The sequence below is a fragment of the Lutjanus erythropterus genome, chromosome 6 (assembly GCF_056507025.1).
Source record: "Lutjanus erythropterus isolate fLutEry1 chromosome 6, fLutEry1.hap2, whole genome shotgun sequence".
Classification (NCBI taxonomy): Eukaryota; Metazoa; Chordata; class Actinopteri; order Lutjaniformes; family Lutjanidae; genus Lutjanus; species Lutjanus erythropterus.
The window spans coordinates 42,510,973-42,526,965 of NC_139322.1; the positions used below are offsets into that span (position 1 = coordinate 42,510,973).

At 38.6% G+C, this 15,993-nt stretch overlaps 1 protein-coding gene across 1 annotated transcript in view; it reads left to right on the forward strand.

The window, feature by feature from the left end:
• Positions 1 to 15,993, forward strand: part of clcn6 (Cl-/H+ antiporter 6) — a 37,033-nt gene that overhangs the window by 2,275 nt on the left and 18,765 nt on the right. The window contains exons 2-11 of the mRNA XM_084721999.1: positions 1,554 to 1,613; positions 1,743 to 1,808; positions 3,172 to 3,237; positions 3,328 to 3,394; positions 5,024 to 5,130; positions 7,951 to 8,077; positions 8,701 to 8,768; positions 9,587 to 9,645; positions 9,768 to 9,900; positions 13,594 to 13,707. Of these exons, the coding sequence (XP_084578125.1) occupies positions 1,554 to 1,613; positions 1,743 to 1,808; positions 3,172 to 3,237; positions 3,328 to 3,394; positions 5,024 to 5,130; positions 7,951 to 8,077; positions 8,701 to 8,768; positions 9,587 to 9,645; positions 9,768 to 9,900; positions 13,594 to 13,707 (867 nt within the window). The remainder of the gene's footprint in view (positions 1 to 1,553; positions 1,614 to 1,742; positions 1,809 to 3,171; positions 3,238 to 3,327; positions 3,395 to 5,023; positions 5,131 to 7,950; positions 8,078 to 8,700; positions 8,769 to 9,586; positions 9,646 to 9,767; positions 9,901 to 13,593; positions 13,708 to 15,993) is intronic.

Below are 15,993 nucleotides of genomic sequence, written 5' to 3' on the forward strand. Positions count from 1 at the left end.
CAAAGAAGCAAAATGTTTTTGGAGATCAAACTCAGTGAAAGCAGCAAGAACGAAATTATAGAATATAAAAGCAGACAGAGGATTGATGTCAATAACAAAGACAAATCAGTACCTGTGACAAAATAAAGAAACCAAACTACTACAATGATTGGTCAAATGTGCAGGCAAATTGTGGTAATTGGGCAGAATTGCAAGGTTGTGCAGATTTCATGGAGATTGGTTGAACTGGCATGAATCATCAACATTGCAATTTCCTCTGATTAATTTCGGTCTGATTAAACACCAATGGTTAAAAAGTATCTAATACTAGTAATAACAGTTTTTGAGAAGAGCACTTTGTACTCTTACTTAAGTATTATTCTAACACCAGTACTTTTACTTTAACAAATTGAGTAATGTATAATTATATATATTATAGTGATGTAACAGTACTTGTACTTGAGTACAGATTTTCAGTACTCTTTCTATCACTGCTAAAAAGTCAAATAATAAAAGCAGGAAAATGCCACCAGGTTATTGCAAGAAGTGCTGACTTGTATTGTCATTTGTTAATAAATAGTATTAATAAACGTTAATGACGAATTGTATATCTATCTATCTATCTATCTATCTATCTATCTATCTATCTATCTATCTATCTATCTATCTATATATATATATATATATATATACATATTTATATATAGTGTGTAGTTTCAGTAGTTAACTACATAAGTAAAAAGAGTTGCACAAAAATTGCAAAAAAGTAATTACTTAAATTACTATCATATGAAGATTATCATTATTTACCTGAGGACCATATCTATATGATGGGGCTGGGGAACATATCGATATAATATTGTATCATGATATGAGACTAGATATTGTGATAGATTTTGGATGAAAGTGTTGTCTTTTCCTGGTTTTGAAGGCTGCATCAAAATAAAGTGATGTTATTTTCTGAAGTTACCAGACTTTTCTATCTGTTTTATTATTTGCCTTTACCCATTCAATCCACCTTACTGATGATTATTTATCAAGAAATCTCATTGGTTAATATTTTGTGAAAGCATCAAACATCCTTACAATATTGTCACAATATCAAGGTATTTGGTCAAAAATGTCGCAATTTTTACTTATTTTATCATGTTAGGTGCTTTCCCCATGTAATCAGTCACAACCTACATGAGCAATAACTATCCATATTGACCAATCTGAAACTTCACTATCATGATAAGTTTTTCAGCTGTATCACCCAGGCCTACTATGTGAGCTTACTCTATCATGTGTGTACATGAGGAAAGTAAGTCCACTTCAAATATGCCACTGCCACTGGTGTGTTCCTCTGATTATGCAAGAATAGCAATGCACTGTCATCATTTTCTCATGACTGAGTAAACTGTGCAGTCAAAGTGGTAGCAGAGCTCTCAACAGACTGTGTTATGAATTCATCAGCATTCAGCTAATGACCTACCGTTTGTAGCTGTCTAAATTTCAAGTAAACTGTCCCTGCTTTGCTGGATGTACCTGTGTTCTAATTATACTATATTTACAATATTTCTCTTTCCCCCAAGACAATCCTCGGGGAAATCCGAGATGAAGAAGATGAGATTCTACCCAGAAAAGACTATGAGGTGAGAAACCTGTGGAAAAAAACAACATAATTTGGAGAAGGATCTTAAGCCAAAGTTGATAGGTCCATGAGAGTCAATAAGTGTCTCAGCCAGGAAGTAAGTACTCAGTATTTGTTTTGGCTTTTACAGAGCTTGGATTATGATCGCTGCATCAATGAGCCTCATGTGGAGGTTCTGGAGGGGATGGACAACAAGGTAAGACAAGCTAAAAGTGTCTTTTGCTCAGATGTGAATAACACATCTATAAAGCACACAGAAAAAATTTGATTTGCGTTTCTCAGTATTGAAGAATTTATGTATCGAAAGTATACAGAAATGCCAGGTCCTTTCGTCAGTAACTGTGGAAGCAGATATCATGTAGATGATGTTGAGATCATGGCAATAAAGCGCTACTAGTGTACACCAACTCACAACAATATAAAATGGGGATATTTCTATCTGTTGCTATTTACTGTTGAATTAGGGTCATGAGACAAAAAAAACAAACCAGGGTCCCATTTCCCAAAGCCCCCTTAGCACTGCGTGCATCGTAAGCTGTACCTTATTGTCTCCCTCTAGCTTACAGGCTGTTTCCCAGGGTCTCCTTAGCTAAGATATACCTTCTGAAACATTTACCTTTAGAGGGTAAACCTGAACCACTGAACCACTGGTAAGCTGTCCTTTAGTGATGCATTCCATTCATCCTGTCACCGTTTTAGCTTTATTAGTCCAACTTTATGCTTTTCTACTGGACAGTTACAGTATAGTTCACATCTAGGCTACTTAAAATTAACTTTGGACCTGGATATTGTCATCATCAGGCCTAAAAAATATAGAACCTATCAGTAACACTTTTCTGACTGTCTGGTTAGGCTATAGTAGCCTGAACCCCAGACTGACCTTGAGTGCTGAACACTTCCAGCAGAGGACCACAGTGCTGACAGAGACCACATAGGCATGCATGCATGTGCATGTGTGCGCATGTACACACACAAACACACTGCAATTACACGTGGAAATGCTGCTACAGGTGCCTTTTGTGTGATGACAACAAATTTGTATTAGACCTTTTGTTTGTATGAGAACAAAATCATTCACCCATTGAGCTCTATCATTTATCCTGACCTTTCAACAAGTCTCAGACTGTCATATGCCCTGATTCATTTTATATTTTGAAGGTTATAAGCTACATTTATTGGAACTAGGTCTTGTCTGGACTCTTCAATAGATGATGCAGATGATCTTTAGTAGTCATAGCTTTCTCTGTTGAAATATTAGATTGAGGAAAATTGATTATGGCAACTCTTGTTATGTTAAAACATCATTTACGAGCCTTTACAAGTCAATCCATGTGTCCACACAGTGAAAGACAGCTTACAGCTAAGGGACAGCCTGGGAAAAAAAAGTTCCTTTGTTAAGGTATACCTCAGAGACCTCGGTAGAACACCAAGGTACATGGAAACTGGGAAGCGCAGCCCAGACTCTAGGTTAAAAATTTAAGAATTGTATGGTTTTAATTCTCAATTTGATAGACGTCATGCCAGATCTTTTTATTAATATCTTTGTCATCTGCCAACAGAAAGCCAGAAAGTATGAAGCAGTACGGTGGATAATGATGTTTGCCATCGGAGTCACAGTTGGTCTGGTAGGTTTCATTTCAGATATCTTGTTTTTCTTTGCTTGACTCCAACATGTTGCTAATGACCACAGAATTTTGCCTGTATGTCTCTTTCAGGTGGGCCTGTTTGTGGATTTCTTCGTACGCCTCTTCACCAAAATCAAATTTACTCTGGTTGGTGATTGTATCCTTTAACATGCCTCTGCAAATGTCAGACAAATTCACTCTCAGTCTGTGATGTGCTGTCTGCAGCAGACTGTAAAGTGAAATATTCCAGTTTTTGCCCTTATTCCAAAAAGACTCCTGTGCCTTTACATGGTTAATGAAAATGAATTTTCCAGTAATATTTCTAATATTTTTTTAAAATTGAAGCAGTTGTTGATCACTAGTGGCCGGTTAAGATGAATGAGAAGTCAGCTGTCAATGGTCATATAAAACAGTGCAGTCAAAAAACAGAATTACTGCCTCACAGCTGTTTGTGTCCACCAACCAGTCAAGTTACAGTTTACATCCATGTCTGTCCACACTCATATCATGTCTGTAGTGGAGCAATTTAATAAAAGGTATTAAGTGTATTTTTTTTTCACAATGGAAGTTTTCACTATACAGTGAATCATTTCCAGGTAGAAACGTGCTCAGAAACATCTTCACTCATAGACTATTTTTACAGAGGAGGACAGAGGACTGGTAGAGAGCTGGACATCATGATGTCACAGTGAAGTTTTTATCCTATGAGATATTTATCTGTAATTATTTCATAATTAGCGTATTAATTATTGAGTTATGGCCAAAAATGTGTTAAGTGAGGTTATCATGACCTTTGACCTTTGAACATATTATCAGTGTGTCCTTGAGTCCAAGTGAACACTTGTACCAACTTTGAAGAAATTTGCACCCATGCACTCACTCACACACACATGGAAGTGATCCCATAATGGATGTGCTGTATACATGTTCTAATAATAATAAACTTTACTTATATATCACTTTTTAAAAAACAAGTTTACAAAGTGCTTCACAAGCATAAAAACAAAAATACAGAGCATTTACACAACATGTTGTGTATCACATGTCAGTGTGATCAAGAAATAAATATGAAGCACAGTCAGTTAAGTAGAATGAAATAAAGATATCAAACAAAGAGACTCTTCAGTTAAAAGACATCCTATAAAAATATATTTTAAAAAGAATTGTAAGGGAGGATACTGAAGCAGTTCACCTGATTCTTAAAGGAAGTGTATTCCACAGTTGTGGAGCCCTTACAGCAAATGCCCCACTGCCCTCTGTGACAAGCCTTGCTCTGTGGGTGGAGAGCACAGCTGCTCAGTAGACTGAAGTGCATGAGAAACGGTGTAAGAGGAGAGAAGGTTGGTGATGTAGGATGAGGCAAGGCTGGTCAGTGCTTTAAAAACAAACAATATTTTAAAATCCATTCTGTATAGTGATATATAAATATATAGTGCCTGGTGGGATATAAATAGTATATGAACAGTTCTTCAGAATTAGTGCAAAAAAACAAAACAAAAAAAAACAAAAAACACACGCATAACTTGAAGGACACTCTGAGAGCGCAGATGTCCATCAAGGCCAAATCCCTATTTCACAGTGTTAACAAAAGTGAGAAGTAATGTGTGTATCTACCCAGGCAGACAGTTTGTTCTGACAACAAACATAGAAAGCTGCTTGAAAAAAGTATTTTGAAGTACCAATGATACATTATCACCATGTATAGCTGCTGTTGTATTGCTACAGTAACAGAGACAGGGTCATCCTCAGTGTCAGTGGTTATTCTACCTCAGCTCAACACCTCCAGCTGTAGAGAAGTGCACGGACAAAGGCTGTCTACCCCTGTCTCTGCTGGAGCTGCTGGCATTCAACATGACCTTCATCTTTATCGCCAGTGTACTTGTTCTCATTGAGGTAAGGCAGCTCAGATATACTCAGGTTTTACAGTGTAAGTTATTTTCTGCTGATATTTGATCTCTGTATCCTGACCTTGTAGATTCACTGTTCTCTCCAGGAACTGTAAAAGACGTCTGAAAAAATTTATTTAGAATGAAAGCTTGCAAACGCCACCGATTGAGCAGCAGCTGTGGCTTCCTTACTGGACGCCAACTTGTTGACATGGCTCTGTATTTGGACATGGCACAAAGGTGATCAGTGTCACATTCTCTTTTTACTATGTGGTGCCAAAAAACACCCACTAATTCTATGGCAAGTTCTGGTATATCGGATGTAGATCACACCATGAAAATTTCATCTAACGCAGATGATGATGTCACACAAGGATTACCTACAGGTTGCTAGTAGGTGGCGCAATGACTGTGATGCCTAGTTAGCATGTTGAATTCCACAGCCGGGAAATGAATGAAAACTCGCAAGCTTCACAGTATAGCTTTATTAATGTCTTAAGGCTTTTTGGATCAGTTGGATCTGGTCAGCCTGCTGGGAGGAGCACATCAAAGTAAAAAGCATGTCATTTCCTGTTGCCAGTAGGTGGCACTATGTTTATAACTGGACAGATGTCTTCAGGCTGGGACTCATAACAAATATGTGAGGTTTAGGACAGATTTGACCATGTTCGTTCAAGTGACAACAACTTCCGGTATCACAGCAAAACATTGAAATTCTGACACCGTTCAATGAAAACTCTTTTTTTTTTTGGTGGGGGGAGAATTATTTACTTGATTTTAGACTGTTCAACAGTATGTAGCACAATGCCAATGTGAATAATGATAATAAACAACAGACACATATCATGAAATAAATAAATAAATAAATAAATAAATAAATAAATAGTGCTGTTACATAAATAACATGGTAATGATAATGAACAACAAACAGGCCACCACCGTGAAACAAACCCCAACCAGGCAACACAGGAACCTTGAGGGGGCCCATGCCACAACTATGACCCGTACTGCACATCACTCTACCTATTATATGGCTACCAACCAGAATAAAAACATAATCAAAAGTTTGACACAAAATCTCAATTTCAAAATAGTTTTGTGATTCAAAAACCATTCCAGTGCTCCTCCAGAATCTATGATCAGAACTGAAGTAACGGCCCGTTATACATAGAAACAGACTGCTATAATGAAATAACAGACCCCTAGAGTGTTGCAACTGACCAATCAGAATCAAGCATCCAAACAAGGATGTACAATAACAGATGTGAATGAAAACCCAAGCTATTAATAACTTTTGCTTGTAAAGGTCTTTGCATTGACCTGATTTGAAGTCGAGCTGATTAATTCTCCAGAAGTTTGTTAAAATGGAATGACTGGAAAAGGAAACATCTGCGCAAAATCAGCAGAAAATGGCTGACTTATGTTGAGTTTAGGCTGTAGCTCCAAGAGACTTTATTGTACATGCAGGTGAAATGTAATGCAAAGTCTGCTATGCTTAAATTTTGTGGATGATGCAGTCAAGCCATTTTGTCATGCCATTGAACAGGACCCATAATATAAAATTTTCACCAGTTTTTACGCTGCGAAGTTTCATAAGTTTTCAAGCACATTTAGCCCCGTTAATTATCTTTAGGGATAAAGCGGCACAGACTGGCAGTGAGATAGTAAACTTAGTTAGAAAATATTATTTACAGTTTATTGTCATCACCTTACAGGATTTATGTTTAGAAGCTTCAACTTTTTTGAGTCCATTTCTACATGATGTCGATAGTGGTGTATTGTTTCAGTGTGTTTGCCATACTAGAGATTACATTAACATTAAGTAGAATCAGGCAGTGGTGGAAGGAGTACTGAAAATTTGTACTCGTGTACAAGTACATTACTAAAGTATGATTCAATTACAAGTAAAAGTTCTGGTTTTAGAAAAATACTTAAAGTACACATCTCAAAAGCTACTCAGAGTATTAGTTACTTTGGTCCTATAATTTCATGGCAAATGAATTACCAAGTAATAGGTTTGAAAGTTCTTAGAAGTTAATTTCATGCTTAATTATGCATTAATTAGCGAGTACCGGTTTCATGTAGTGGTTGGTAATCACCAAGTAACATATTTAACTTGCAGTTAATTTCAAAGAAAGTTCAAATATATGAAATGGTAATTACCACCTACTTGCATTAAAACAACACTTGTGAATAATCACATGCTAAACATGAAATTTGAGATAATTTGCAGGTAAAATCAGAGAAATTTCAAATATATTACTTGGTACTTACCACCTATTTACCATGACAGTATGGGACCTGGAAGCTGAAGCGTTATCTTATTTTTAACCGTTGATGTTTAATACATTATCAATAGAAGACATTTAACCAAAGATAATTCTGTTTCTCCAGATTTTCTGTCTAATTTTCTCCCAGCGTCCTCTCTGTTCTGCTCACAGTCACCTCTACAAACTAAGCTTGGTTTTCCTAAACCAATGGTTGAAAATGCAAACAGCTGATTAATCATTAATAGATTATAAGATACAAAACACATTTGTTTTGTATTTGTTTTCGCTGTTTTGTCTTCTTTTCATTAATCATTTTAAGTTCCTTTATTCAATAAATGGCTCCATCAGACCAAACACAGTCAGTTGAGGTGCAGTTAGTGCCATTTATAGATTATTGATTAAATATTCATGAATATTATATACTGCAGTGTTTAGTTTTTCATTGATATGTCTTGTTCTCATTGGCCTATTTGTGGTCAGTATTTGTAATGAGTTACTTCCACCCCTGGAATCATGTGGTGATGCTAACATGCTATGTTTTGGTGTTCTGTATCCAGCCAGTAGCTGCAGGTTCAGGGATCCCAGAAATCAAAAGTTATTTGAACGGAGTGAAAATTCCTGGAATAGTCCGGCTGCGAACTTTTCTCTGCAAGGCTGCTGGAGTCCTGTTCAGTGTGGCTGGAGGTAAGTATGACAGTGAACTGTGCAGAATAAAAATGTCTTTGGATAGATGTGGTTGACAGCTGCAGCTTACTCAGGCTCTTCAGTACAATCCACTGTACTTTGCTTGTGTATTGTTACATTTTGCTCCACTTTATACTTCTCCTTCACTACATTTCAGAGGGGAATATTGTGCTGTTTACTTCTTTACTGCCCTTTAATTATCTGACAGCTACATGTTACTTTGTATTTTAATTGAAAACATGATGAGCTTACAAAATAGACTGTGAAGTTTGAGCCCCAATGAGGTAAATTATCCAACATTCTACAACAAAGATCCCAAACAGATTTGTGCATCAGAACTTTGCTTTTTCTTCTTTCCTCTCCCATTAATGAGCTCGTGACCCCTCAGATTTATCTTGTGACCTGTTGGAGGGGCCTGACGCCTAGACTGGAGAGTAAATAAAGATGTAATACTGAACTAACCCTATGAGGCACCATGTTAGCTGTTACCTTCAGCCACCATAAAAACAAAGTGCTATTTATTCATTCATCAAGCACAGCTATCAGTTATGTCCAGTACTGGTGATCAGTTGTGATGAGCAGGTGGGTGGACAGAGCCTCTCACTCAGTGTGTGTCCCTTCAGGTCTGTTTGTGGGGAAAGAAGGTCCAATGATACACAGTGGAGCCATTGTTGGAGCTGGCCTTCCTCAGGTACACCGCCACACAACCTGAACATTACTTATACTCATTGTATATATGAATGTCTGAAATGAACGTGTTGAGATTTTCAGGTTCATATGTCAGATTATGTATTCCTGTCTGCTGTATGGATGGATAGATGGGTGGTATTAACACTCTAGAGTCTCAGATTGGCTTCCAATAAACTTTGGAATGAATCTTTGTACAAAATGAGGACATACAAATTTAAACCACAGATCTTCAGAACATACCCCAAACACATATACAGGGCCTTAGAGCGATAGTTCACTCCAAAATGAAAATTCAAATTATCTGCTCACCCTCATGCTGATTGAAGGTCAGGTTTAGTTTTTTAGTCCACAAAACACTGCAAAACAGTGTTGCAGAATCTCCTAAACAATGGAAGTGAATGGTATTTTGAAACAGAATAAAACATAAGGAAAAATCATAAAATGCCTCCATAGTGCTTGTCTGATGTAACCCAACATGCCAAGTTGACTTGGAAGACGTCATTTACACCATGTTTTTAGCCTGAACCTTCAGAAGGTGTGCATGCACACACGAATGTGGCTCCAAGCTAAGAATCTACCGTGAAGATTCCGGCTAAAAACATGGTGTAAATGACGTCTTTCAAGTCAACTTGGCATGCTGGGGCTTTAGTAGACTTGATTCAACACAACTTGACTTGACTCGGATTTACATTTTTTGGTTTGACTTGACAGAATTTAATATGTTTTGACTCAGTTGTAAAAATGATGTTCTAGCCACTGATGCATTTGACTTTTCTTATGGCTAAAGTGTGCTCATCAGAGGTTTTCTCCCTCTATCAGTTTCAGAGCATCACTTTCAAGAGGATCAAGTTTGATTTTCTCTACTTCCGCAGTGACAGGTAAGACTGTGCTATACACTCTTACTAAGACACTGCAAACTGTCCACTGCTTTCCTGCAAGTAAAAATATGCTGCAAATATCTTCAAGCATGGCTCATTGTGTTATCATCACTGTTCTACAGGGACAAGCGAGACTTTGTGTCAGCAGGCGCTGCTGCTGGAGTAGCTGCAGCCTTTGGTGCTCCTATAGGTGGCACCCTCTTCAGTCTGGAGGAGGGCTCCTCTTTCTGGAACCAGGCCCTCACGTGGAAAGTGGTATGTCACCTTATCCAGTGAACACCAAGAGACATGTCTTTTCTTTGTGTTGACTCTGAAGTGTTCAGCCCAACTAGCAAAGTAGGAAAGGATGGCAGTGTCTGAAATATTTCACCAACTATTGGATAGATGCCTGCATTTTTCATGTTCCTTAGAGGATGAATCCTAATAACTTTGGTGGTCCCCTGACTTTTTTATTCTGTCCCAGTCAAAGTTTTCAAAGTTTTTCTTCTGGATTGGTTGGTGCTAGATTTAGTACACACTAGGTATGACACGATATACCTGTATTAAAGATAATCATGATATGAAAAAAATAAATATTTATCATGTTAATGTAACACATATGACAGTGGAACATATTTGTTTACACTGCTGTGTAGAAAATCCCTGCGTCATGAACGTGTCATTTAATAGCAGCATGTTGGATGTTTTCTTTTTTTCATGATGTTATTTCAAAGTGTAAACTTCACTTTCATCTAAAATACATGTTTTATCCTTTCATTAATGTCAGGCAGAACACCACGTCCCACGGGTCCAATGTACCTGTTGGACCACGGGCCCTAAAAAGTGGTGTTGCATTGATTAGCATAGGGTTGTGCAGCTATGTGGGGTGTTAGGTGGTGTTTATTTGTGCTTTGAACAGGAAGAGTGGTGGGAGCAAAAACCCTGGCAGACCAAAGAAATCCATTACCATTACTTTCTAAATGTTTCACAGCAGTTATGTTCAATGTGTTTGGCCACTGCTGCACACTCTCTCTCTTAGAAATGGACATAAACCAAACAAAGCTTATTGGTGTTGCTGTGCAGCATAAACTGCAGCCAGACCCAGATATTTAAGCTGGGTACACAAAATAACCCAAGCAAGGATACAGCAGGGAAAGTATCATCATGAACTCTACCTGGATAGCACCGGTTTCAGGCTGAGAGTCCAAGAGTCATGAGATGTTGAGTGGTTTATCAAAGATGCTAGCAAAGCAACACAGTGTGTAAAATTAGCACAGTGGAAACATCAGACAGGTCACACCTCCGGGTTGGTCTATACATCTTTAACTCTTACATTTACATCTGAAAATAAACAAGTTTGACAGTTACATATTTCTGCAATTGACCCTTTGCTAAGCCCCACCTCCGAACTGTCCAATCATAGGTTAGCAACCGTAACTAGAGCTGTCAAGCTTTCCATTTCTCTCCATATTGAGTGTGTGCATTAGACTCTGACTAGAGCGATGCACTGTTTCGTGAGTCTGGACGGTGGCGTCTTTTCTGTAGTCAAGGTGGGTCAACAACAGCGCATCTCTCTCTTGCTCGCTGTCTCAGGTCAAACTTGGGTTAGCTTAGCTCTTATCCTGGCTCTCTTTCTGTGGCGATTGTGGTCCAGCTCATCTGGCTGGGTGACCTGTCTCAAAATCTGCTCCACTAATCGAGTCCCTGCACTTGCTTTTCTCATGTTAATGAGTGTATTTCTGCCATCTATCATGTAGATACACCGATCAGGCATAACATTATGACCACTGACAGGTGAAGTGACTAACACTGATTATCTCTTCATCATGGCAAGTGAACATTTTGTCCCCAAAGTTGATGTGTTAGAAGCAGGAAAAATGGACAAGCATAAGGATTTGAGCAAGTTTGACAAGGGCCAAATTATGATGGCTAGATGACTGGATCAGAGCATCTCCAAAACTGCAGCTCTTGTGGGGTGTTCCTGGTCTGCAGTGGTCAGTATCTATCAAAAGTGGTCCAAGGAAGGAACAGCGGTGAACCGGTGACAGAGTCATGGGCAGCCAAGGCTCATTGATGCACATGGGGAGTGAAGGCTGGCCGGTGTGGTCCGATCCAATAGATCAGGTGCTGTTGCTGAAGAAGTTAATGCTGGTTCTGATAGAAAGGTGTCAGAATACACAGTGCATCACAGTTTGTTGTGTATGGGGCTGCATAGTTGCAGACCAGTCAGGGTGCCCATGCTGACCCCTGTGCACCGCTGAAAGTGCCAACAATGGTCATCAGAAGTGGACCACGGAGCAATGGAAGAAGGTGGCCTGGTCTGATGAATCACTTTTTCTTTTACATCATTTGGATGGCCAGCTGCGTGTGTGTCACTTACCTGGGGAACACATGGCACCAGGATGCACTATGGGAAGAAGGCAAGCCGGCGAAGGCAGTGTGATGTTTTGGGCAATGTTCTGCTGGGAAACCTTGAGTCCTGCCATCCATGTGGATGTTACTTTGACACGTACCACCTACCTAAGCATTGTTGCAGCCCATGTACACCCTTTCATGGAAACGGCATTCCCTGATGGCTGTGGTCTCTTTCAGCAGGATAATGCACCGTGCCACAAAGCAAAAATGGTTCAGGAATGGTTTGAGGAGCACAACAACAAGTTTGAGGTGTTGACTTGGTCTCCAAATTCCCCAGATCTCAATCCAATCGAGCATCTGTGGGATGTGCTGGACAAACAAGTGTGATCCATGGAGGCCCCACCTCGCAACTTACAGGACTTAAAGGATCTGCTGCTAACATTGTGGTACCAGATACCACAGCACATCTTCAGGGGTCTAGTGGAGTCCATGCCTCGATGGGTCAGGACTGTTTTGGCAGCAAAAGGCGGACCAACATAATATTAGGCAGGTGGTCATAATGTTATGCTTGATCGGTGTACATCTGCTGTATTTCACCATCCGACTGGTGTTTGCTGAGATGTAAGCTAGCTTTAGTCTCAGTCTGTTAGCATTAATGTTACAGCTTGTACACAGCTGTTAGGTTACTTTACATAAACACTTTCACAGGCTTCTTGTTTTAAAACATGTCAGATGGAAACATTAAATCATCAGCTGACTCAAGTCAAGTTAGCAGTAGCTTAAATCAGTCAGCCTCATTTATGAAATCTGCTTGTGAGTCATTATTTGAGCTGACAGAATCCACAGCTGTCAGCTAGACATGAGAAGCTGCTTTTGTTGATGTCTCTAAGGAATCACAGACCTCATTTTTCAACAGTTACTTCCAATTTTGGTGTTAAATCTGCCACTGTTATCAATGTAAAATGCAGTATGAGAATGGAAAGTTTGTTATGCATAGCAACATCAGCATAGTAACAAAGGAGTACGGTGCTTTTCTTCTCTGATGTTAGCATGTAGCTCAAAGTGACACTTTAGTAACCCCATAGACTGCTAACATGGCTTGGGACTCTTTAGTCTTATTCAGTTTGATTTCCCCCTCAGAAAGAATCCTCCTTTTAAAATAATTGTTGAGCCCACCTGGTTTTTTGTCTTTAATTTCTTTTATTATGGATAGTGTTTCTTTGTGTCTCCAGATGCCTCATGTTCTTGCTTCTTGTAGGTGTAGCATAGTGGAGTAATGAAACAGCAACAGTGCAACTTTCAGAGCTAATGATGGTGGGATTGTTGCTAGAATATATGTTGAATAATGTTTATTTTAGCTGAACATCCATTCACTCAGTGGAAGGACTCATATAATTTGGTGTCTTTGTAGCACTGAAAGGAAATGCAGGTGCATGGGTTAAAAGTACTAGTAAAGTAAAGTATAGTAAAGGTCCATGAATTGATCTCTGTGGTGCATCATGTGACATCAGAAGATTTCACTCAGACATGAAGTACAATACTATGTACAGCAGTAACCACTGAGTATGATCAGCTGTTTTCCTACTTCAGCTCTTCTGTTTCATTTGATTTCAGCTCTTCTGCTCCATGTCAGCCACGTTCACACTCAACTTCTTCCGTTCAGGGATCAACTTCAACAAGTGGGGCTCCTTCCAGCTGCCTGGCCTGCTCAACTTTGGAGAGTTCAAGGTAAAGAAACTATTACTGAAAAGATCTCTTCATTTGGCACAAAATATGTGTAATTATGTATTTTTACATTCAACTAAATATTCAATAAAAAATGTTTTATTGATTACAAAGACTCCAACCTCCCATGTGAATGGAAAGCCATATGCAGAGGGTTTATGGGATTACTCATTTGAATAGATGAGCTATGCAAATTCAAATTCTATTATGGCACTTTCATTAAAATTTTTAATTTTAATTGTTACCTCCAAAATGAATGAGAAAGAAGAAACTATATATATATATATATATATATATATATATATATATATATATATATATGTGTATATGTATATATATATATATATATATATATATATATATATATATATATATATATATACACATATATGCCAGACCACCAGAGGACAGTGGACTGGTTTATCAACATGCCACCTTTTTCTCCTCTTATGAGTTTGCAGGTCTGTATTTAGTCATCAAAAAATACCAATAATAATACCATTAAAGTACAACAACAGCAATAAAAATGCTGATTTTTCAAAAAAGGAAACAATAACATGCAAAATATTTAAATTGTAATTAAGTAAAAACACTAATATCACAATGTAAAAATACCTAAGTAAAGAATGTGAGTATTTTTTGCATCACAGCAGGTCAGTGATCAGTGTTTCAGTGACTCTCTGTGGATCAGTGAATAGTGTTTTATTTATGGCGGCCTGCCACATTAAAAACATTGACACCATGACATGATTTTCTGTTTTTGAGCTGCGCACCTTTTTCGGTCGTGTCTAGAAGGTAACTCTTTATTTGCACAACTCTCGCGAGATTTGTGTTCGTTATTTCTACTGAAATTATCAAACTGGCGCGATCTTTCGCAGGTCTAGGGTTCCCTTCTAGACATGACTCTCTCTGTCTCTGTCTAACTACGCTACAGACTAACTGGGTGTGGACACCCAGGTTTGGTTTGTCACCAATTTTGGCATTTTTATTTTTTTAATCAGTCCGAGAGGACGACGGTATCAGTGATTGATTAGTGATCAGTCTGTCCTCCTCTCCTCCCTCACCTGTTCACTCTGCTGTGAGAAGGTCTGAAAGTTTCTCACAGAGAAACACAGACTCTCCTGTTTTATGTATAGGCCTCTTTATACAGTTGTTTAATTTTATAAGTGCATCTGGTTGGTGTCGATGTCATTAACCATCATGTTAGTTTCTGTTGTAATAAACTCCGTCATTAACAACAGTCTCCTCCACACGCAGCTTCTCTGCAGTTGGTCTGTGTGTTTCCTGATCAGATAAACCAGCGGTGGAAAGACTACAAAAGTTGCGCCAGTTAAAATAGAAGCGTCCCATCAAAATTTAAAATATCTTAATAATTTATTGGTTATAGGTCCCGGTCCGTATAGGACGGCGTGTGGGTCCGGACTCAGACAGCAGTCCGCCAGTTAGGGACCCCTACTCTACATGCTTGTCTTTGGTAATATCACGTTGTCTAGTGTAAACTTCCACTGCTACGATGATGATATCCAACACTATATCTCCATTAAATCCGTCATCACTGCAACACACTCCACCCTGACCAACACACCACTCACAAGTTCTGCCTCACTATCGGCAGCTCCACACTCTGGGTTGGGACAGTTTCCATTTGTACTGGTGATGTGGTGTACAACCTAAACTGCTCTAATTTACCTCTAATTGACTACACCAGGATTCATTAGCATTAGATTTTGTGGGTAAAAATCTGTTCCATAAAAAGATAGCTCTGTGCAGCTTGTCTTAAGATATGTAACAGTTTCCTCACTCATAGTTAGCAATAATGCAGCACAAAAATGACAATTACCATTAACATACACCACAATGTTCTGAACAGACGCATCTCAGACATTAACAAAACATAACATTTGCATTTTGGAACACTAAACTGCAAACTTTAAAAAAAAAACTAAGTAATTTTGTTAAGTTTGTTTATGGGTTTCAGCACTAGAATACCTTATGTGGGCAGTCTCTGCAGCACATGCAGCTTGAAGTTATTGTATTACACTATCAATACAAACTCCTGTAGCCATTTCAAATTAAAAGCCCTCTGGCCTTTCACTGGACAGAACCCCTTCATTTCTTAACAAGTCTTTTATTGTGAAACATGTACAAGAACAAGTTGTGGTAAACCTACTGACTTGCAAAGCCACTCAAATGGCACATGTATGTTCCCGCCAGGAGCAGCTGAGTCATGTGAAATGTCGAGTGGTAAAAGTCGGTATTACCGGTGTGGTCTGGAATTTGGCTTAAAAA